General features: G+C 35.1%; 1 protein-coding gene across 1 annotated transcript in view; it reads left to right on the forward strand.

Annotated features, from left to right (window-relative positions):
- The window catches only part of LOC103259558 (25-hydroxycholesterol 7-alpha-hydroxylase), a 214,335-nt gene that overhangs the window by 173,170 nt on the left and 16,257 nt on the right, over window positions 1-24,908 (forward strand). Inside the window, exons 4-6 of the mRNA XM_008057220.2 lie at window positions 11,648-11,784; window positions 20,496-21,086; window positions 21,558-21,764. Of these exons, the coding sequence (XP_008055411.2) occupies window positions 11,648-11,784; window positions 20,496-21,086; window positions 21,558-21,764 (935 nt within the window). The remainder of the gene's footprint in view (window positions 1-11,647; window positions 11,785-20,495; window positions 21,087-21,557; window positions 21,765-24,908) is intronic.

The raw sequence follows: 24,908 nt of genomic DNA on the forward strand, positions 1-24,908 counted from the left end.
TTGTTCCTCTCTGAGTGTTTGCTCAGAAAACACAAAACCTGAAAAGTTATGTAGTTTCTTTCAAAGTAGGCAGGTGAGTCTGGTGCCCCATCTGTGACCAGCAAAGCAAATATGGCAGCCCTAACCTAGAATCTAAATTAGACAACTAAAGAAAGTGTTCAAATGAATGACAAAAATGTCTTAAAACTTAGTACTTTATTGAAAATTTTCAGGAGAGAGAAGTCAGGAGAGTACCATGATTAGGTTTGTATTTTAGATGATTCCAGGAAGTGAGCTATGCCTTATTAACCTAGGTTAAGTTTATGGAGACATGTACTCCATGAACATGAGTTGGGCCTGCTTGAGACTCAATTACATTTTTAATGATAGTTTTAAATATATAGCTTGACATTATTTTCATGATGCCAACCTATGTACCCTCTTAGATTAAAAAAAAATATCAATTATAGATTTCTCTGAGTGAAATCCTACATTGATGTGATTTGGCTTCTTATCCAAAGAAGCATTTACAAATTACTCACTTGATCAAGGCATTAGTGTAAATTTGCTAATGGAATTGAGTTTACAAGGGACATTCTACAGACAAAGCTTGATTTGGATTACAAAATTACATAGATGAACTGACAGCTAAAGATTCAACTGGTATATGGCTTGAAGACTTATGCTCTGGGGTGTGAAGATACATGTTGTTTATTGTCATGTTCATATTGGTTTTGCTATAACTCCACACACAAAAATTCCATGGAGAAATTTGTGACTATTCTGCATTACTTTCTTTTACATTGCTATTATATTTAATGCTTTGATTAAAAGTGCTTGAACACTGACTATCTTTGGTATGGGGAAATTAAGTCAAGTGTTAATTGCTATCCTGATAGAGCCAAAACATTCCAGAGTAAAGACTTTCTTTACTATGTTTACAGATTTTTCTAGAGTGGTCTGTAGCCTAAAGATAACAGATTTTTCAAGACTGGTACAGAAGATACCAAAGAGCAGTGAGTTGAATCATTGATCATCTGGAAGTAACATTTTTATCCAGAGATTTTTTAAATTTATTCACTGTGAAGCAGAGGGTGTGTGAACACCAGATGCCAATCACATACCACTAGTGGATCTGCAAGATTATAGAACTGGGGGAAAAAATGAAGGTTAAGCTACAATAGAGATTACTTAGGGTAATGAATTACATAATTTTTCTAGACAGAGTTGGATTAATGTTCATCCTGAAAAGAGATTACAGTAAGTCTTATTCTTGCAGTAAACAAATATTAAGTAGATCACTTATGTTCGACATATGAATTAAGAGTCTGAAAGAATATATGATTGATCATATAAGAGGAAAATTAACCTAATCTCTAACTGAGATGCCTTAGGGTTTTGTAAGGGAGGAGATGTAATGTGCCATGTCACAGGTCTCTTCTGGGTAGAATCTTGAAGAGATCATCAGGAACTTCAGTTGTCACAGTCCAACAGCTGCACCCAGTCACCCCAGCTGTGAATAGCCCTCCGAAGCTGTCACAGAAACTGATTCTGCTTGCTTCATTTGCATGTCACCCGAACCCTGGTGAAAGTAATAGGGTCTTCTCAGGTGGCACTGTGTGCCAATACTTTGTACAATCACAGTGTCTGAACCTCACTGTCTGCTCTTCATTTTCAGAGTTCGGGTCACGGGTTCTACTTGTCCTTATGGTGAATTTCAGGCCAATTCTCCACTCACCCACCTTAGGAATGTTGAGCTCATTTTTAGAATCATACTTTGATTCATTTGTAGAGTGTACTTTTTGATATCAACTACTTTTTAGAAGGCAATGCCTTCTGTACATGGATTTCACTTTTAACACCAAAGGAACATTTTCTCATTATAAAAATTGCACTAAAAAGAAGATATCATTTCTGTAGGATTATTTCCCAAAATATTGTTACCTCATTCTAGTCATGAAAGACATTAGACAACCCAAATTGAGGGATATTCTATAAAATAAATGACAACTACTCTTCAAAAACAGTATGCTTGTGTCTTGTGCAAATCAGAAGATATCGATGACCAATCTCACCATCTAGGATTAATGACCACTAACATCTTAAGATAAAGTATACCTTGAACATATATATTGGTGAAGCTTTGTAAAGGTATACTGGACTTTTCTCTTTGCATTTATATTCCCATTTTTTAAGGAAAATGATATACAATTGTGTCTGTGGTTACCTATGGCTTTATTCACTTAGAGGTATATTTTGAACAAAGTTCTCTGAGAAATTTGATGGACTGTAAGGTAAATGCCATGAAGCACCTTCCAGTGCCTCTACCTGGGAATATGTACACAAGGTAGACAATTTTCATAGCCCTCAAGTCCTGTCATTGCTTCTCCCCCTTCCCCCTTCACACTGTGGTGTCCACAGACACTATCAGCTCAACCCACCAGTGTCCCTGTAGTCAGGGCGTGGCTCTATGTAAGGCTTTAGTACTTCATCTTCAGAGCTACATTCATCCATTGAACTTTCATGATTTGCTGTAATGTGCCCCGTGGCTGGGGTTGAGAATGAAAATCTCTAGAGCAGCGTTTCATACCCTATGAACAAGTAGGAGGAAATAGGGAATATTTTGCTACATACTAGTCCCCTAATTCCTTTTAAGTTCTGCTCGTTGAAAGACTGATTCCCTGGCCATTATATAGAATAACTCCAGGCTCTGCATATCCACTGCAGAGAGCCAACTCTTCTACCTGGAAGAGCTCTGGGACAGCATAAAGGAAGCCTACAGAACAAGGTACCAAGCTTGTTGCCAAAGGTAAATTTGTTGCTGAAGCTAAAATCTTCAACCTTGATGCTTGTGTCAACATCTAAGAGCAGGTTTGCTTCCTTTAGGTCCCTGTAGACCAAACACTGTTAGTGGCAGTGCTGCCTAGTGGACACCATGTGGTAGAATTTGCCTTGGGCCTCTTTCTCTTTTATATAACCATGATCCACTTGGTAATTGAATACCTCTCTTCCTCTAGTATACTTCATGCCAAAGTAAAGATTTCTTCAGTATCTTTACTTCTACCATGTCAGGTAATTATTTCTACCATGTTGGATAATTATTTGGTTTTGCCGGATAGTCTCTCTAGAGACTGGAGTTCTTCTGACACTTGTTAATGATCTTCACAGCCAACTCTTTCCCAGTCAGCATGTGCTGGTAGTGTAGGTCTTCCGACTTTGTGATCCTTTGATATTGTATTGATTATTCTGGGTCTTTTGCCTTTTCATACAAACATCAAAATCAGTTTGTGGATATCCACAAACTGAAAGTAAAAAAAGTAGCCTTAACAATGATCTTGAAGAGCTAATAGTTGCCAATATGAGACTCTTTCTCAGCAGACATGACAAAGAATCATCGTGTTGCACTTACTGCTGGACTTAGAGCAAAGATGTCCTATAGTCAGCTTAAAACTAGAAAAAGCTGGTGAGAAGTTTGGCTCAAATCATCTCAAAAGAAAATCACTTCCAAATGCCAACTGATCTTTAGAAAGGAATCAAACATAATGTCAAACAAAATACCTATAAATAAAAATAAATACAAACTAAATTTTAAAAAGAAAAAGAGGACAAAAAACAAAGAAAATATTTAAAAGTAATAAAGAAAATGAAAAGAATATTTAAAAAAGAAAAAATGAGAAAAATAAAAATGAGAAGATTTAAGAGTAAACAAGAAATTTTAAAAAAATGATAAACAAAATAGATTATTTTTTTTAAATCCCACAATTCAAGGACGTAACTAACTCTGGTCAAAGTTTGTCAAGTCACTGAACCAGCTTCCTGAACTAGAAAAATACAAAAACCTCAGCTCAGCCAGGGAGTTATATAGGTGCTCAAAATTTCATAATAATGACTCTTTATGAAGTCACAGCAAGAAATGAACCTATCAAGGATGGAGATAAGCCATGGTAGTTTTCTCTCTATTTTGTTTCTAGAACTCTTTATTTTTTAAAAGTATTGAGGACTCTAAAGAAATTTTTGTTTATGTGGATCATAGCTATCAATATTTACTTTTTAAAAACTAAACCTATAGCATGCTTGAGTGACCTTTTCCTTTCTAGTTTCCAGAGTTATAATAGTTGACATTTAAAATGCTAATAATATCTATACTTAAAACAGTTAATTTCTTTTTCTTTAAATTATGCATGATTGGTCTCAAAATGATCCAACAACTTTACTTTTGGTGTTGTAGCTACAAAGTCATCAGCAAACCCAAGGCAACCTACATTTTCTGCTGTTATCTTTTAGGAATTTTATAGTTTGATATGTTACAATTATGTCTCGGATCCATTTTTAAGTTCATTTTTCTGAAAGGTATAAGAACTGGATCTACATTCATACCTGTGCATATGGATGCACCAATGTTACACCGTTTTTTGAAAAGGTTACTCTTTCTCCATTAAATTGCCTTTGCTGCTTGTAAAAGATCAGTCGACTATATTTGTGTATGTCTATTTCTGGACTCTCTATTCTGCTTCATTAATCTACTCATCTATTCTTTCATCAACACCACAAGATATTGATTACTAAGGTTTTATATTAAGTCTTAAAGTCAGGTACTTTAGATCTTCCTACTTTTGTTCCCCTCCAGTATTGTGCTCGTTATTCTGAGTCTTTTGTCTTTCCACAGAAACATCAAAATCAGTTTGTTGATACCCACAAAATAACTTTCTAGGATTTTTATTGGAATTACATTGAATCTGTAGATCAAGTTGAGGCTTAACAATATTGACTTTTTATCCATGTACATGGAATATCCCTTCATTTATTTAGATTGTCTTTGATTTTTTAAATAGAGTTTTATAGTTTTATTTATATAGATTTTGTACATATATGGTTAGACTTATACCTAAGTACAATTTTTTTATACTAAGTTAACTTTGCATATTTTTTGTATTAATGTAAATGGTATTATGTTTTCAATTTTAAATAACAATTGTGCATTACAGGAATGTAACAAAGCAACTGAGTTTTATATACTAGTGTTGTGTGCAACTATAATAGCTTATGAGTTTCAGAATCTTATTGTTGTTGTTGATTCTTTGAAATTTTCCATAAACAATCATGCCATCTGTGATGACAGTTTTATTTATTTTTGTCTTTCTTATTTCTTTCTTCTAAATCTATATACTTTAAATTTTCTTTTTTTAAAATCTTACTACACTAGCTAAGACTTCCAGAATGATTTTGAATGAAGTGGTGCCAGGGACATTATTGCCTTATTTCTGATCTTAGTGGGAAAGCATCTAATTTATCACCAATAAATATGATGCAAGTTGCAAAGGTTTTTGTTTTATTTTGTTTTGTTTTTTTGTAGACACTCTTTATGAAATTGAGAAGGTTCCCCCCTATCCTTTGTTTGCTGAGAGTTTCATCATGAATGACTATTGGATTTTTTTTTTAGATTGGTTGATCACTAAGTTTCTTTTTTAGAATTTTATTGTGGTAAGAAGAATTAACATGAGATCTACTCTTTATAAATTTTGAAGTGCACGATAACATTATTGTTGACTATAGGTGCAATGTTGTACAGCAGGATCTCTTGAGCTAATTCTTCTTGTTTGATGAAAACTTTATGCCTATTGATTAGTTACTCCTTATTTCCTTCCTCCCCCAAGTCCCTAATAATCACCATTCAATTCTTTGATTCTAAAAGTCTGGCTATTGTAAATATCTCACATAAGTAGAATCAAGTCCTGTTAGATAGTCCTCTCTGACTTCCCTGGGATATTTCTTTGACTAGGTCTTTGGGTATAGCCCTCCACCTTTGCATCCTTTATTGAAGTGTTCCCAGTTGCTTGTAATGCCTACCTAGTTTCCAGGCAGAAAAATGCATTGTGGTTTGTTTTAACCCCACCTGAGCTCTTACAGGGGCTGCTGGTCTGCCTAGACTCCGTCACATCTTCCACCCATTCCTCCTCCTTTGAGATCTCCCACCCACGGCCCTGTATTGAAATCCCCTCTTTCCAATATCCTGACAAGCATGCCAATTCTTAGTTATCAAGAATTGTTGTAACTTTTTAAGTTTCCTCATGCCAGCATTGGAACTCAGAAAGAGTAAGAGGACAAAGAGTGTTTCAAGAGTTCAATTCTAAGAGACATTATGAGGCAAAAGGAAAGGTAAAACAGAGCAGCTTCAAAAGTGTCTTGCTTAAAAATGAAGTTTGTCCAGAAGGTCAGTATTACAATCAGATAATGTAATGTGCATCAGTTGTGTAGTTTCTGAAATGCTAACACAAACACAAAAAGAAAATCCTTATGAATTAGAGAAGCCAAAAAAATTACTAAATCACTGATACAATACAGAAATTCATGTGGAAACATAAATGACCACGAACAGCCAAAACAATCCTCAACAAAAGAAACAAAGTGGGACGTATCACACTTCCAGACTTTGAACTTTACTATTAGGCTACAATAATCAAAACAGCCTGGTATTGGTACAAGAACAGGCATATAGACCAATGGAACAGGACAGAGATTCTGGAAGCAAAACCTCAATTTCTCAACCAACTCATTTTTGACAAAGCCTCCAGCAACAACCACTGGGAAGAGAAAAACCTATTCAGTAAGTGGTGTTGAGGAAACTGTCTGACTACATGCAGAAGAAAAAAACAGAACCCCTATTTATCATCATGCACAACTACTAAATGTATCAAAAACCTAAACATAAAACTCAAACAATAAGAATCTTAGAAAATGCAGGAAACACCCCCACAGAATTGGAATAGGCAACAAATTCCTGATCAAAACCCCAAAAGCCCATGCCGTAAGAGATAAGATAGACAAATGGGACCACATAAAACTGAAAAGCCTCTGCAAAGCAAAAGAAACCATCAAGAATGTGGGAAGACAGCCCACAGAATGGGGGAAAAAAATTGCCAACTGTATATCTGACAAAGTTCTAACATCCACCATCTACAAGGAACTCAAATATTCCAAAAGGAAAAGAAAACCAAGCAGAACCATTACAAAATGGACAAACGATATGAATAGGCACCTCTCAAAAGAAAACATACGAGCAGCCAATAGATACATGAAAAAATACTCAGCCTTACTAATCATCAAATAAATGCAGATGAAAACCACACTAAGATACCGCCTAACTCCAGTCAGGATGGCCATCGTCAATGATAACTCAAAAAACAACAGATGCTGGAGAGGACCTGGAGAAAAGGGAACGCATCTACACTGTTGGTGGGAGTGTAAACTAGTACAACCTCTGTGGAAAACAGTATGGCGATTCATAAAAGATCTAGAAATCAAACTTCCATATGATCCAACAATCCCCCTTCTGGAAATATATCCAGAGGAACTCAAATAATTCTAGGAAAAAGATACTTGCACACACATGTTTATTGCAGCATTTATTCGCAATAGCAAAAACATGGGACCAACTGTGCTGCCCACTGAAAGTAGACTGGCTTTTAAAAAATGCAGTACAAATACATGATGGAGAATTACGCAGCCACAAAGAAGGACAAAACTATGGAATTCGCAGCAACTTGGATGGATTTAGAGTCTATTAAACTAAGTGATCTAACATAGAAACAAAAAACCTAGTAGCACATGTTCTCACTCATAAGTGGACCCTAAACATTAGTCATAATACTATAATAAAGGTACTGTCAGTAATGGGAAACTGCCGGGGTGGGGGGACATAATATCAAATAAGGGTACCTGATCTCAAACCAGGCAAATTGGTGGCCAAAAGGAAGCCCAAACTTTACCTGTACGATGACCACTTATCTACTTAATCCTTAATTATACCCCACATCTTCAAAATAAAATAAAAAATTTAAAAAGAAACAAAATACTTGCCCATTTTAAAACAAATAAAATAAAATAAAGCACTGTTACAGATATTAGGTCACCTGATATGAATATATTATATCTTGAAAGACTTTTAGTAAGCACATAGTGTTATTTTGCTTGAGTTGGTATGCATATATAAAGGTTGCTCACAACTTACTTAGGAAGTTATTACAATAACCTGGACATCTAGCCTACAGTGATTATAATAAAAATGGAAAAGAAGAAATTACTTTGACAAGTATGGATTGCTGTGGAAAGTACTGGGTTTTAAATGTCTAGGGGAACAATGTATGATAAGTTACTAGCCAAGTTTTTAAACATATTTATTTAACTATAGGGATAGCATAAAGATAAACTTCAAATATTATGAGAAACCAAGTATTCTGTATTTTTTCACTTTGAAATTTCAGTGTGCTGCTTTTTAACCAAAAATAAATGTCTTAAACATTTTTGTATTTTACAGTCATTCTAAATATTTAGAATCTTCTCCACTATTTAGTTCCAGATAAGTTTGGACTATAGTTGGCATTTTAAATAGAGTTTAAGATGTGTCCTACCACTTGTATGGAAGAAATTACAAGCACCAATGCAATGGCGTATGCAGAGAACTTGAGTGTATCACTGAGAACATTTATCACCTATAATTTGTATAATTTCTTAGATGTGTTCTTGTGATCCTTTAAATAGTAATGAGAAGATTTAAGGAAGTATATATTGCATAAGTGAGATTATGAGAAGATATGGCCCAGAAATTTCTTTAAAGCTGCCTATCATTGCTTTAGGACTATTTCTTTTAAGCTTTGGAACTTGATCATCCTCCCCCCCAAAACATTCTATATCTGCACTTAGCAGTGGGTGGTGGATATTATATTTTCAAAGTCATAAAGCATGGGAGAAAACAAATAGCAATATCTGCTCTGTGCTATGTGTCAGCAGGCCTGTCTGGATCATTACGGTGATGTCTTTCCTCCCTAAATGATTTTTACAAATATAGTGATGAAGACTGATTTCTGTTATCTTTCTTCAATGGATCATAAGTTGAACTAGCACTATATTTTTTCCTGAAAATATGCACAGTTGTGACATGGTATTTAATACTCCTAAGCTTACTGCTGCCAAAATAAACACAGCTGTAAGAAATGATGACCCTCTCATCTTCGTAACAATGAAATGACTTCCTAATGTGCTTCCCTAACTCTGAACGTTAAGTTAATATTCCCCTGGATTTCTAAGCCCCATCGTTTCCCCTGCGGAAACCCCGTGAAGAATACAGCTTTTGACCAAATGACAGAACATAGAGGATGAAATTAGTTGCATTAAATTAGAATATGACAAAAAGCCTTTCTAAATCTTTGTCACAATGCGACATTCAAGCAACATTAAACCAAACAGTTTAAGTAGATCAAGGAAGAGAATTAATATTTTGAAAAGAAACTTTGTGAACTAGATCACTTGCAAATTTGAAAGGGTCATTGATAGATAGCATGTGAGCTATTGCTTAGGGATCCTCCTCTACCAACATATGTGCAGTCTCTTCTTGTTTAATCTTTGGATATGAAATTAACTATTACAATGTTGTTTTTTGGGAGGCTTTCTTATTCTTTTCATAAAAGCAAGTTTCCATGCTAACAGCTGCATTCAAGAGAATGGTGGAGAAGAGTATAAAGAATAAGATTCACATTCTGGGTAGAGCGATATGTGATAAAGCAAAAACAATAAAATGATAATGGTATAATAAAAAAAGATTCACATTCCTGTGCAGTGTTTCTTGTTTATCTAAGTATATGTATTTAAACAACATTTTGTGAATTAGTGTGAAAATAAATTGTCTTCTAAAAAGAGAAGACAAAACCGTTCCTTTATTTCGCTCATAACTTGGAATTACTTTGTTTTATTTTCTTTTTCCCAAGAAAGACCTGATTTTTTTGAAGTGTAATTCTACCATGTTGGGTTATGTGAAAATCAAAGCTTCTGATAGGGTTAATCTAGCTACATATAAGTCCATGTTGGGTACGATTATGATCTTGATCTTTGATTAGATCTGAGCTAGTAATATCTTGTGATTAATCAAAATGGGTTGCACTGCATGTAGTTCAAGTCATCTTCACAAATGGGCTAGAGAATCAGAGTTCTTTTGAATATTTGTTTTAATACCATCAAGGATAAAATAGCTTTGTTTTGTGCTTTTTTGGTCTTAATTTTCACTTTTGTACATTAAATCAGATTGAATTCACCAAAAAAATGACAAGGAAGAAATTTTGGAGTACAGTTTTTCTGGGAATCCAGAGCAGAAAAGAAGAAACTTGTTTTTTAACTGATGGTATTTTAAAAGATGCTCTGTATGTTTTTCAAAAAATAGTAAAATCTCACAAATAATTCTATTCAGTTTGAATAAAAAACTTTATAAAAGAATATGTAAAAAAAACACATCAGGGAAATAATGCTGAGGTTGTTATTGTTCTCAACAACATAAAAGATTTTTCAAGATGGTCCTTTTCTTAGTATGCAATTCCAGTTTAATCGACATCTGATAACAAAGAGTTTGACATTGGCAACTAAACTATCTGACATCTAACACCCAGGGCAAAGGAAGAACTCTCAGCTCTCAGATTTACATGACCAGTGTTTACTGAATGCATCTGTCAGCACAGGCAGTGAGGTTTTTTTCCTACATTCACAGGTTGACTGACTAATGTTCCTGAAGCTGTCAAGAGTGCAGCTGTGGGGCTCCAAAGCTTGCATCCTGGTGCCCTGCTTGCCCTTAAGTAGTTTCATGACTTTGAAATTTGTTGACCTCTTAGGCCTCGAGAATCTTTACCTGTAAATATGAAGGGTTGCACTAAAGCCTTCAATGTGCCATCTAGTCTTAAACTTTGTGATCAAGCAAATCAGTGAAAAATTGTACAATACACATTGTAATATGACTTGCATATCCCAAAGTACTCACCTCCATTTACTATTTTAAGTACACGTAAGTGGTTTTAAACACTTCAAATCCCATAATGCATCATTCTACTAAAACTTTAATGTATAATTGAAGATTTTGTAAGATTTAAAACACTCATAGTCTTTATATATGGAAAGACTGAAATGCCTATATGTAAGTCGGGGTTTAAAATGAGGTGAGGTTAGTTTGGGTCTACACGTATAAAAACACCCAACTAATGGGAAACAAAATAATCAGTAATTGAAATATGTTGTTTACATAATTTTCAACAAGCAGCTTGATTAGAACTTAGATTTGGCTTGTCCCATTGCATATCACCAGACATATAGTATTTAACCAAAACTATTAGACAAAACAAAGTTTAGATCTGATTGACTAAATTTATCAGGCAGTATTTCTAACATGACTTGTGAAAGACCAATAAAATCAGGCAGCTGATCATTCGTTTTTTTTATCAGCAATGTACCAAACTGACAATTTCACAGAACAAATTATATTAGTTTATTTAGTTTTCTAGAAATCTCTTTAGTCATAGTCTCTTTATGTTTACAAGTACCTACTTATGATGATGGGAAACCAAACATTCAATAAATAAAATAGGTTGTGATTTAATGGTCAAGCAGCCATTCAGGTGTGTAAGACACAATTTCTTCAAAAAGTTGCTCTTCAAAAAGTTGTGAACTGAACTGTCAACCCCAGAACCATACATACTGGAGAAGCTCAGTAAACACATCTATGATTATATATGAATCATTGACTATGAGAATGGAAAGAAGCTGTGGATTCATGCAATCCACTTCTAGACTGTATAAATAACCTACATATGTTAAAAAAAGAATGACCTTGTTTTTTATCTTTTTTTCCATATAGGAGACCTGGTGAGCCTCCCTTGATAATAGGTTGGCTTCCTTATCTTGGAGTGGCCATAGAATTCCAAAAACATCCCTTAGATTACATAAAAACTCTTCAAAAGCAACATGGTGACATTTTCACTGTTCTTCTTGGGGGTAAGAAGCTCTTTTATAAGTACCTTATATACATCATAATTTCTCTCTTGTTTAATGTCTTTGTATTTTTATCTAGGCAAAATGTGGAGTATTTGCATGTTTTTGTCTTATTTCTATAGCTAATACAAAAGAAAATCATGTTTTTGAGTACAGTAGCCTTCACATTTAAAAACAAATTACAGAAACCTCTTCATGGTACCCAGGGAATCCCACTCTTCTGCCATCATCTGTCACTTTGGTTTGATTTGGCTTGGTTTTAAGAATAGTATAAACATAATTAAAAGCTAGAATGTATTTTTTCAATTAATGCCCTTTCATTTGTAAGTAATTTTAGAAAATTTAGCAGATAGCGTAGAAATTCCCATACACTCCCCCTCTGCCCTGATCACTATTTCCTCAGTTGTTAAGATAGTTAACATCTTATATCACTGTGGTATATTTGTTACAGCTAATGAGCCAATATCGATATATTATTAAAAGTCTATGGTTTACATTAGAGTCTACTCTTTGTGTTGTACAGCTCTTAGGTTTTTAAAATAATGTATAATGGCCAGTTACAGTGGCTCACACCTGTAACCTCAGCACTTCGAGAAGCTGAGGCGAGAGGATTGCCTGAGCTCAGGAGTTTGAGACCTGGGCAAAATAGCAAGACCTTGTCTCTACAATAAATTAAAAAAAAAATTAACTGGGTATGATGGCACGTTCCTATAATCCCAGTTACTTAGAAGACTGAGGTGGAAGGATCACCTAAGTTTAGCACGTTGAGGCTGCAGTGGCGGTGATTGTATTCCTGTACTCCAGCTTGGGTGACAGAATGAGACCTGACTAAAAAATAAAAAAATTTACAAAAAGGTATAATGACATATATCCACTAATACAATATCATATAGAATAATTTACTGCCCTAAGAATCCTCTGAACTTTATATGTTCCTTCTTTCTCTGCCACTGAGTCTCTTGTAACCACTGGTCTAGAATTCACTTTTCATTTTAAAATGTTAATCATGCTTCAAATTTTAATGAAATATTTACCCCCAAAAAACCTCTAAATGAACAAAAAATAGTGACATTACTACACACCCTAAACATCCTAGAGTTAGGAGGAGAAGCTGGAATGTTCCTAGCACACCCTTTTTTGAGGCCCAAGCGATCCAGCTTTATAGGCCATCTATTACTGAGTAGAAATCCCCCTAAAATTTAATGGGTTAAAACAACAACTGGTCTCCCCCGGGTCACTTGTGTGACTTGAGTCATCTGATTTTTGAATGGGGCCGGATGATCCAAGATGGTCTCATCACACACCTGGCTGGGCCTCCTTATCTGCATAGTCTTTCAATTTCTGGAAAAGGTACCTACATGGCAGTTAGTGTTTCCAAGAGAGTGAAAGGAAAAGCCACAAGGTCTCTTGAGGTTTAGCCTAAGATGTTACAAAACCTCACTTACACCACATTCTATTAGTAAGAACAAGTCACAGTGCAGTCCAGATTCAAGGGCAGGGAAGAGACTCTACCTCTTCCTTGGGGAGTGGCAGAATACACTGCATGGGAGCACATGTAGAGAGATGCAAGAAATTCATTGTAGCCATCTTTGCACACAAACTTCCACATCAGTTTATGGTCTGGGCTAGCTCTTCCCTTTTTTTGCTTTTGTCTGTCCTTCTATGCCCGGAAGGATGATCTCTACAGACTAGTTTACCCATACTCCTTTGCTCTCTGATTTCTGGTTGGCTATTGCCAGTGAGAGAGCAGGAAGGGGCTGGTTCTAATTCTCTGGCTCTCACTAGGCTCTGGTAACACAGTTCACTCTCCTTCCCTCATAAGGTCATTGAAGACATCAGGTATAATCTCTCTTAGATCCCCACAATTTCAAAGAATGTTCAATAAAACCCATATTCCTGTCCCTATGAACCTTTCTTCCCGCCTTCTCTGGCTAGTGCGTCATGGTTCATTTCTCTCACACATGTCTTCATTTCTTTCTTTCTTGAATTATTATTCTAGCTTATAATCATGCTTCAGCTTTTATATTCTCCTCTAGTTACTTTCCTCTTTTTTTCCTCATCTGTACCCAAATTTTTCAAGAAAGCCTACATTTGCTGTCTCTAGTTGCTTATCTTCTAGAGTTCTCCTAACCATAACCAGCCTTTTGCCTTTCTGAGGTCATTCACTGGTCCACCTAACTTGATCCCTCTACTGAGTTTGACAACGCTGATCCCTTGTTCGTTCCTGAAGTACTCTACTACTCTCTTGACACTGCCCCATCTGATTCTTTCTTCAACTCTCAGTAGTCCTTATAGATTATTTTTATGCATGCCTCTTTCTTAACTCTAATCAACATTGGAACTTTATGTTCTATTCCTAAGCAACCAGTAATTTTTCTGCCTGTAACTACTTTGCCAATGGTTAGAGGCAACTTTTGGTACATACAGTGACTTGATTTCTGTGCTACCATTTTTTTTTTTTTTTTTTTTTGTGAGTTGGAGTCTCACTCTGTTGCCCAGACTGGAGTGCAGTAGCCACTCCCGGCCACCGCAGCCTCGACCTGCTGACTCCGGCGATCCTTCCGCCTCAGCCTTCCAAGTAGCTGGAACTGCAGGCGCGCCCTACCACACCCGGCTCATTTTTGATTTATTGTAGAGAAGAGGTCTCGCCAAGTTGCCCAGGTGGGTCTCGAACCCGCGGGCTCAGGCAATCCACTCACCTCTGCCTCCCTAGACGCAGGATTACAGGCTGAGCCACTGAGCCTGGCTTGAGCTACCACTTTAATGTAATATTTGAGAAAGAAAAAAATCCAGTTGGATGAAATCATCAGCATGACAGGTCTCCCATGAAGAGACAGTATTTGTTTCATCACTACTTACTCCCTTTGCCTAGCCCTGGCAAATCTCTTCCAACAATAATTGTATGCACTTTGATTTTAGAAAAATGGAAATGAAAACAAACAAGCAAACAAACAAACACATGTCTTAGAAATAGAGGTTTTGCAGTATTTAACGTAATCCCCTCAGGGATCCCCAAGGTTGGGTCTCCACCTCTCTCTCTATCCCAGTCTCTTGTTACTACTTGCCTTGTGCTTAATGCACCATTAATGCACCATGTTGTCTGACTTTTTTCTCATACGTTGTGCCCTTTTGCGCTTCTGGTTTTTTTCTTGCTGTTTTTTCTTCCGGAATATTGTTCTTCACCTGACTGACATGGATTCATCTTTTGAGACCATAGTCACACAGTACTTTCTCTGATAAACCTTTGTTGATCACCTCCTCCTATATTTGGTACCTTTTCTCTGGGGTCCAATTATTCCTAGTATCACTTCTGTCAGCGTATTTAATAAATTGTGAATTTATTGCTAATTCACTTGTCTGTCTCCCTTCATTATTCTGTTAGCTCCTCTATTACCAGCAGTTAGTCTAGAGCTCAGCACTCATTGATTGACGACAAATATCTGATGGGAAAACACCTAATTCTTCGGAGCTGATGATATATTAGAATAGCATGCAAATAAAGACCAGAATTGGTGCTTCTCTTCTAAGTGAGTCTTGGGCTTCATGATACCAAAACTATATCCTTCACTTTAAAAAAATTTCTTTCTACTCTAAACAATGAACAGTCATTTCTAAAGAGTAGATGATTGCAATTTTTAGTTTTCAATACGTTGTTCAAAAATAACCTAAGATGATAAGCAGAAACTTGTGGCAAATTTAAATAATTTTACTCACTTTCCAAAAAATGATCCATTTCTGCTGGCACTTGATGTCCTAATCTTAGATACTGAGAACCTTGCTGGATTCTAAATGGCTAAATAATTTGACCAAGGTTATGTTGTTTAAGTCAACAGTAGACAACCATAGTTGAATGTACACTATATTTTCCTTTCATTTCTCACTAGAGTTTGAATAAATTCCTGTCAAGAAATCCTGTTAATGTATATGGTCTAATGATCAGTTTGCAAAGTAGCTCATTTAGAAAATGTGAAATGAAGAACAAAGTCTTCCACTCTTGTCTCATAATGTGATTTCAGGGAGTGTATGTTCTTGCATGATGAGCAAATGATTGTCATACCCAAAAGTCTCAAGGGACACAGATGTCATCTTAATAAAGAAATTAAAAGGTACATCTTTTCATGAGAAACCATGTAAATTCGTGACCTGTCGCAGAAAATAGTTCTCTAATTGGTTTTGTGTGGTGGTGCAGTGGAATCGTTTTCCCTAGATGTCACCCCAGCAAAGCACCACTGTACATCATTGTCAGCAGCTAGTGAAATCTCCCTAATAAGAGAGGGGTATGTACATATGATCATCTTCATAAAGTAGAAAGTTAGCTCACATTTCACTCTCCCAACTGATATTTTCAGCTTGAGATTTTTTAAAAACTCCACTAAAAATCCAGCTAAACACAGAGATTAGAGGCTTCTAATTATGGGACTTTATAAAATTCATAGTTGTTTCATATTTTTTTGACTGGGCATTTCTATTCTAAGCAGCACAATAGTTGTCCTGAATTTCCATGGCTGTGTCTCTATATCACTCCAAGTATCAGAAATAAAAAGAAAACATTAACATTAAATTCATAATGATTCAGATGTTAAATTTCTTGTGTATAAGACATCAGGGTAAATGACAACACTTTAAAAAATACATTTACAGACATACTTTTAATCATGTAGCTTTACCTTCCTAAAGAAGCAAATTTGAAGGAAGTGAAAAGGGTATTGAGTTGGTAAATGATCATGTGTAGGTTATACAGGAACACTCGTGTTAATACTGTAAAGCCTAGTCAGGTCCTAAAAAGGGAAGAGAATGAAATGATTGGCAAGGAAGACATCAAAAATTTTGATCTCATTTCAAATGTACTGCCTCAAGAATATCTCATATTGTTGTCTTGTTTTGTTTTGTTTGGGGGGTTGCTGGATTTTTTTTGTTTTTGCAGATGTAGGCTCCATTTTTACACTTATATTATAGACAAATGCAAACTCTGAAATTCTTTAAATCAATATTTCATATTAAGTGCTGACAGAATTTTCTCTTTGAAAAATATTGCAAAGGATGTTGTTTCTACCTTGTGATCTTTGTGATCTAGGTAACATGCCTGCTGACAGTGGGCATTCATTTACATAAAATCACACTGGAACAAAAGTTAATTTTGGTCCAAGAATATATGACATTCAGAATACCTTTTCAGGAGATTTCCTTTGTTAAGAAATTTAAATTCATTTTATGAATGTATATGAGTTTTCCTAAATGTCTGATTAAAGATCACAAAGAAACTCTGGTTTTGCATCTCACATTAGCAGATGGTGGACAGATGGTTTAAATTAATATTAATTTTGGAAAACTTAGCTTAAATTGTTTATACTGAAGATTAAAAGTTGGAAAGCCAGCTAACATCTCCAGGGTTATTAGTACTTCCAAACCCACTTGAAAAGTAAAATCCAGAAAATCAAACGTCTACTTCTAAAGCAATCCACATCTCAGTAAAAAAGATAGTAGATAATAGACAATGCCTTGATGTTGAAGAAAATTAAAATAAGATTGAGAATAAGAAAACACAGATTTTAGAGTGAAAAGAGCCTTGCAAAGAGTGAGGATTTTGTCTACAAACAAATTGCTTTAAACTAGTTGGTAATGATACTTATTAAGAACCTATATATAAATAACTGCTTATTTAAAAAAAAATTATTAGCCAGGCTCGGTGGCTTAGGCTGTAATCCCACGCCTTTGGGAGGCTGAGGTGAGTGGATTACCTGAACCCGCGGGTTCGAGACCCGCCTGGGCAGGCAAGACCTCATCTGTACAATAAAATCAAAAAATTAACCGGGCGTGGTAGTGCGTGCCTGTAATTCCGGCTACTCCGAAGGCTGAGGCGGAAGGATCGCCGGAGCCCAGCAGGTCGAGGCTGCGGTGGCCGGGAGCGGCCACTGCACTCCAGTCTGGGCGACAGAGTGAGACTCCAACTCAAAAACAAACAAACAAACAAACAAAAATTTATTAGTAATTTGTTGCTAACCAGAATCATTTTTTCCACATTCAGCTTTTATTTCTTTTATTTGAATTAGCCTCATAGTTTCTTCCCATATTCTCACCACAGGGAGGTGGGGGTAGGAGGGAGAGAGAGAGAGAAAATAGATTAGTGTATCTGTAATAAATTGTAGACAAAACAGAAGCTCGAACGTGCATACAATCTTTATTAGATCCAAAAAAGCATACACACACACACACACACACACACACACAGGTATCTCACACTGTCAGCTAAATAATTTTTGTCTTAGATTTAAAGGAATATAGACAATTGGTAGGAAAAAATTCTAAATAGTCTCTAAAGTTTGTATGTTTTACAAACTAAACCTTTCTTACACTCTGTGAGTTTTAGGGAACAATTTGAAATAACTCTAAAGATATTTAGCAAAATCCCTTCATTTAGTGAAAGGAGGAAACTATGAATCACCACCTGTGAAAATACACAGCTTTGCCTAAAATTATATCTTTTGCAAAATAAGAGAATTGACTTTTTTTTTTTTCAATTATTTGTCAGGCAGATGCTGGCAATTTTAATTAAGCTGCTATGGTAAAACAGGTGTCAAAAAATATGCCCAAATCCAATTGACTCCTTTTTTGCTCACCCCAGAGTAAAAATAAATAAATAAATGAATCCAGTTTACTTCATAGAAGACAGTTTTGGGATCTGACAAGAATGAGTAGTCACTTCTAGCTTTACCTACATTCCTAGATTCACTCAATTATTGAATGAATCAAGGAAAGTGGAGTGAATAAAATTCAAGTCATATAAATAATTTTTAGAAAAAAACTCACAGCACATGTATATTCATTCATCCTAAAAAGCTATGTTTTCAAATTGTAAAACAAAAACATTTATCTATTTTGTACCAAATAGAATTAAATTTCCATGATGTCATTTGAGTAGCCTTAAATAGCATAAGTTGCTCCTCTAAAAAAGTTATACATACACAGAAACACTAACCCATAGAAATAATGAAGTGAAGATAATAAATAGTAAGATATTAAAGTTATTAGGATCATCTAAAGTGTATGTCTGTTCTAGACAGGAAAGACTTGTTAAATGCCATTATTGAATACTATCTGCATAATATTTCTAATTTGAAGTAATATTAAAACAGCACTCTAGTGAGAAGAAACCAGCACTGTGTGAGGAAAAGAACAGTGCACGGGGAATAACTTCTTCTCCAGGCTCTGCCACTAAAATGGCGGCATAAACTTGAAACTTAACCTTTCTTGACTTTCTCCAGCTTTCTCAACAGAAAAATGCTGTGATTGAGCTAGGAACTCTCCAATGTCCCCGCTAATTTTGAGAGACAGATTATACCATGACTGTGTTCCTCAAGGTACCTCTTCATTATAAGAATCATTTGAGGACATTATCAAACATGGAGACTTGTAGGTCCCACCTGCAAGCCTTATGAATCAGAATCTTCTAGGAATTGCTGTTTTTAACAAGCTCCCCAGGTTTTTTTAATCAGATAAGTTTGGAAAAGATAAATGATAAAATAAAAGAAAAATGTCTTCAAGAAACCCTTGCTGATAACTTTAGGCAGGCGAATGCAAACTCCACTTTCTGCTTCCCTGATACCATGTTCCACCTGTGATATGTCGCTATACATAGGGATGCAATAATTTATTTACATCATTATATTTCTAGAGGAAAGAGATCCAACCAAGTGTATGGATCTCAGTAAATGTTGTGAATGAAGGCCTGAATGAATGAATAAATGAATGGACTGTAGTTTGGAATCCTGTGTTAGTCAGAAGTCAGTATGTGACTTTCAACATATTACGAAAATCCCTTAGCCACTATTTTATCAACCATAAAAGTAAGAATGCTAGCCGGGCTCGGTGGCTCAGCCTGTAATCCCGCGCCTTTGGGAGGCTGAGGTGAGTGGATTGCCTGAGTCCTCGGGTTCGAGACCCGCCTGGGCAGCAAGACCTCATCTCTACAATAAATCAAAAAATCAGCCAGGCATGGTAGCGTGCGCCTGTAATTCCGGCTACTCGGAAGGCTGAGGTGGAAGGATCGCTGGAGCCCAGTAGGTAGAGGCTGCGGTGGCCGGGAGCGGGCTACAGCGTGAGACTCCAACTCAAAAAAAAAAAAAAAAAAGTAAGAATGCTGGCATTTGTGGGTTTTTTTTAGTATTGAATTAGACATTTATTTGTGAGTAAACCTGCTGCATACCACGTGGTCATTTATTTGCATTAAAATTATTGTATTTGTAAAAAACTAAGGTGACACCTGAGTATGAAAATGCCCATTAGGAAGTGTAAATAATCAGAAATAGAATGGCATGTTACTGATTTGTTTTGCTGTTTTCTGTTTGTTTGGGGAAAAAACATAAGAAGTGTTTAAGTCAAGGGACTATGAGAATATTTAAAGGATATTTAAAATGTTTGAGCACTTTAGTTAAAATAAAAATTGAAGGAGTAAACTATCTTCATAAAGATCATTAAGAACTTAAGGATATTTATCTTCAAGTTTAAGAGTTTTTTCCCACCATCTTCCATTTTCAAAGGAAACATGGGATACACCTTTGAATGAAATGGATTTTTATTAAACTTTGTGCTTCAGTTATTAGGGACTTTCTAATTTGAGTAAAATATTTTGTAATTTAAGAGGTTTTGTTTGTTTGTTTGTTTGTTTGTTTTACTACCAAACAAACTCATATTCTCTCTCTCTCTTTTTTTTTAAGGGAAGTACATAACATTTATCCTGGACCCTTTCCAGTACCAGTTAGTGACAAAAAATCACAAACAATTAAGCTTTCGAGCATTTAGTAATCAGTTATTAACAAAAACATTTTCTATCACTCAATTGTCAAACAATGATGACATGAACGATGAGCTTCATGGCTGCTATCAACTTTTGCGAGGCAAGTCTTTGGACATACTCCTGGAAAGCATGATACAGAATCTGAAACAAGTATTTGAACCCAAACTGTTAAAAACCACAAGTTGGGACAAGGCACAATTGTGTACATTCTGCAGCTCTATAATATTTGAGATCACATTTACAACCATATATGGAAAAGTTCTTGCTGGAGACAGGAAAAAATTTATTAGTGAACTAAGAGACGATTTTTTAACATTTGATGACAAATTTTCATATTTAATATCCAACGTACCCATTGAACTTCTAGGAAATGTCAAGTCTATTCGAGAGAAAATCATAAAACGCTTGTCATCAGAAAACTTATCCAAGATGCAAGGATGGTCAGAAATTGTTCAAATGAGGCAAAATATCCTGGAGAAATACTATGCGCGTGAAGACTTTGAGATAGGAGGTAAGAAACTTCTGAATGAGTACTTGCCTAAAATAAAATAATTTACAATAGACCTTTGAAATAAAAAGACAAAATGGCGACCTTGAAAATTTTTATGCTCTTTCTAATTGGCTAATGATAAAATGTTTTACTCTGAAACAACCCTCTGTGATAATTGATTTTTTTTTTTTTTTTTTTTTTTTTTGCTGAGGTGGTAAAGCAAGATACTTAATGGTGATAATGAGAAAGAGTATAACTAAGCTGCATTTACTCCTCTTATCTCATTCTCCACCTCCCCGCCACCCCCACACACATTACATTTTAAACTATTCTCATTAAGCAGAAAATTAGACTTCAGAAGCCTATTGGTTCTCATTAGCATGCACTGATCCTTGGCTGGGTCTGTGTCCTAACATCTTTTAATTAGCACACTGCAAATCTAATCAGTGTAATAAACGCTATTAATCTTCCTTTTCACTTATTTTCTCCCAGCACATCATTTAGGCTTTCTCTGGGCCTCTGTGGCAAACACTATTCCAACTATGTTCTGGGCAATGTATTATCTTCTGCGGCACCCAGAAGCTATGGCAGCGGTGCGTGACGAAATTGACCGTTTGCTGCAGTCAACAGGTCAAAAGAAAGGGTCTGGATTTCCCATCTACCTCACCAGAGAACAATTGGACAGCCTGCTCTGCCTAGGTAATTTATTTTTATCTGTTATGAAGAAAAGAAGGTACCTTTCTGCAAACTCAGTTTATCACTCATAGCTGTTTACCAAGAGGTAGAGGACACAGCTGCCTAATTGACATAATAACACCCATTTACATCAATTATAAATTATGTAGTTTATAACCGTAGATCCTCTCATTGCATGTAAACATTAAGGCCTAGGTAATTAACTATGCAAGGTATGCAAAAGGCTAAACCAAAGCTTTGCAATTATTTGAAAAAAAGTTTATGCCTATTAAGTCATTTGATTCTGAGCATCTGTTGGTGTGCTAATGCTTTCCAAACACTGCTGCACTATCTTGTCAAGAATTATTTGGGGATTGAAAAAGAAAGTACGTCAGAAAGACACCTTATGTGCAAAATGTATTTATTTTTCTTAAAACGGTTGTCTATATTTTCAGGCACAGGTTGCGTGATTCTTAAAAATGTAGAAAAATGCTTTCCATTGGAAGTCATGACTTGTAAACACAATCAAAAAAACAAAAACAAAAAAAAGGAGGAAAAAAGAAACAAAAATAAGAGAAGGAAGAGAGGGGAAGAAAGAAGAGAGGAAGAAATAAAAAGAAAAGAAAAAAACTACAACTAATTCTTGTGAAATGTTGATATTTTATAAAATAATTACTGACTCATGAAATATACATGGTCAGTATTTCAAATATGTTTGAGGTTGGTAGTGACTAATAATGTTTTTCTATTTCTACGTAGGCCTGTACCTCAGTGACAGGAGCTTTTGATCACAGCTGATTGCATTCCTCTTTACTGATTTTGAGAAGGCTCTTCCAAAAGAGCCTTCTCCCAAAGTTAAATTCCATATCAATGAGTTATTCTCTATTACTTTTGCTTAACATTTCATCCAGCAGTGTCATTTAGGGTACAATATTCCAAGTACCTTTAGATAAATGTAGAAATAAGTGTTTATATATTTGTTTCTTCACTTCTTTGACAATGTAGGCAAGTATTTTAGCCTATGATGGCTTCAGTTTTTTTTTTTAATTTTTAAAATATGATCCAGGTTCTTAGATGGGAAATTTTTGGAATAAAGGCCTTCCCAGTCTTGGTCAGTGTTGACCACCAGTGGGCACTGTAAAGAATTCCCCAAATGTTCTAGAAATTGTTCCCACTGATCAAGCTGAGACCTGCGCAACACCAGAAAGCATGTCTTGTACTGGCAGTCAATTAGGAAAAATGTGTCACCTTGTAGTGTGCTGTCTTTAGCATATGCTTTCAAAGTAATTTTAAATTTTCTTCGAGGAAGAATATATTCCAACATTATTAAAATACAAATTTTCTTTTATTTTTCTTTGCAGAATTATTGGGGGACAAATACAAAAAAAGTCAAATTTTGGGTTGTTACCTCCACTTGGATACACAGTATTTTCTATGTAAAAGATTTATAATTTCTTTGAAGATCTAGGTTTCATTTTCCATATATTCAAGTAATTTCCATTGTATTTTATGAATAAGATGTGCACACTGGGAAGTAATGCAAATAAACTTCAAGGAATATGTGTTTGTATTCTATGCACAGTTATTAGTCTTAAATTTTGTTGTAATTCATCAACTCTGTTTTTACTCTCAATTTCTTGCTGTTGAAAAACAAAGATAATTTTAAAATTTCAGTACCAAGGCAGAAACATTTAAATGTTTTAGATCAGAAGAAATAATCTGAATCCATTTACACTTATAGCTAGAGCTAGAGATCCCTCTGCCTTGGATCCCTCATAAATGTACAGCTTTCCTATGATTAACAAATGAATAACAGCAACCAAAATTCCAAGCAAATTTAATAGCCACCTGGATAAAGGTGGTACTCTCAGAAAAGAAGGTTCATCATGACCTCGGTTACCAGCAGGGGCCAGTGTAATTCATTACCAGAATTTAAAATGATGGAGCCAATTGTGATCTAGAAAATAGTGTGATTTTTTTCTTTCACAATGCAGATCAAAGTTTTATATGAATTAGTTACACAACATATAACCTCTGTAGATAGTCATAGCTCAATTGTATTTCTCTACAGTAAAAGAGCATGAACTGTATGTGCAAAGGCAAGATTTACACAATATTTGCAATGTACCACATGGCATGAGTATATGTGCTTACCCTTCTCATCTTAAGGAAAGAGTTCTACATATTTTAAATACAATTATCTTTTTTAACTCTTGAATTTCTATTATTATAAGAAACAAGATCACAATGATAAAATGAACTTACATTTTTTACCAGGAAGGATAATTTTGGTACTGTTGCAGCAAAGGAAAAGGAGAATCTTCTTTTGACAGAGATTTTACATGTCAGCACACTTTGATTATAAAACAGGGTTGAAAAGAAACGTTAGACTGCCATAGTCTGTTTAAGTAATTCACAGCAATCATCTGTTGTAAGAGATTATGATAGATGTGTGCTTTTTTCCAATGCTCTTGAGAATCTTTCTTTAAAGCCATTCTCCTCTTTTATTTTAGACAAAGAAAAGATGACTTTATTTTTTATATATCTTATTAAATAAATATTCTGCTTATCTTGGCCTCATTAAAATTATTTGTTTATTAATGTTTAGTAATGATCTCTACAATTAAATTTAAATAAAAATTTAAAATAACTTAGTAGAGATAATAAGGTTCGGGTGACTATTGCTTGGGACCTGAATCTCAACAGGAAAAGCTGCTGATAGAATGGAAGTTTGAGAAACTCCAAGAGAAAAGTAAAAATTTTTCAGTTATCCTAGAAAAAAGAAAAACTGGGGTGTAAGCAGGATTTAGAACTGCAGATTTTAGATGTGAGAAATAGAAAAGTATAAAAAATAATTTAGGGAGACAAGGAAAAGAAAAAAGTTAATGCAAGGAGAAAAAACTCTCAAAACTGGAATTTTGATAAATCAATAGTAAACAATTTTGATGAATACTATGTCTTATGGTTTAGCTGAATAACATAAATAAATAACTTCATCTAGTGGCACAGAGTTTAGGCTTAATAAATGTTATCTATTTTTTATCACCAAAATGATATTTAACCTCTATGACATCTCTATGAAGTCTATATTGTTTTCTTCATTTTCAATTGTTTATGAACATCATACTCAAGTCAACCTTACCCCACAGAAATGTTCTTTCTAGGTAT

The sequence above is a fragment of the Carlito syrichta genome, unplaced genomic scaffold (genome assembly GCF_000164805.1).
Source record: "Carlito syrichta isolate Samal-C Ts95f unplaced genomic scaffold, Tarsius_syrichta-2.0.1 Scaffold302880, whole genome shotgun sequence".
NCBI classification, from domain to species: domain Eukaryota; kingdom Metazoa; phylum Chordata; class Mammalia; order Primates; family Tarsiidae; genus Carlito; species Carlito syrichta.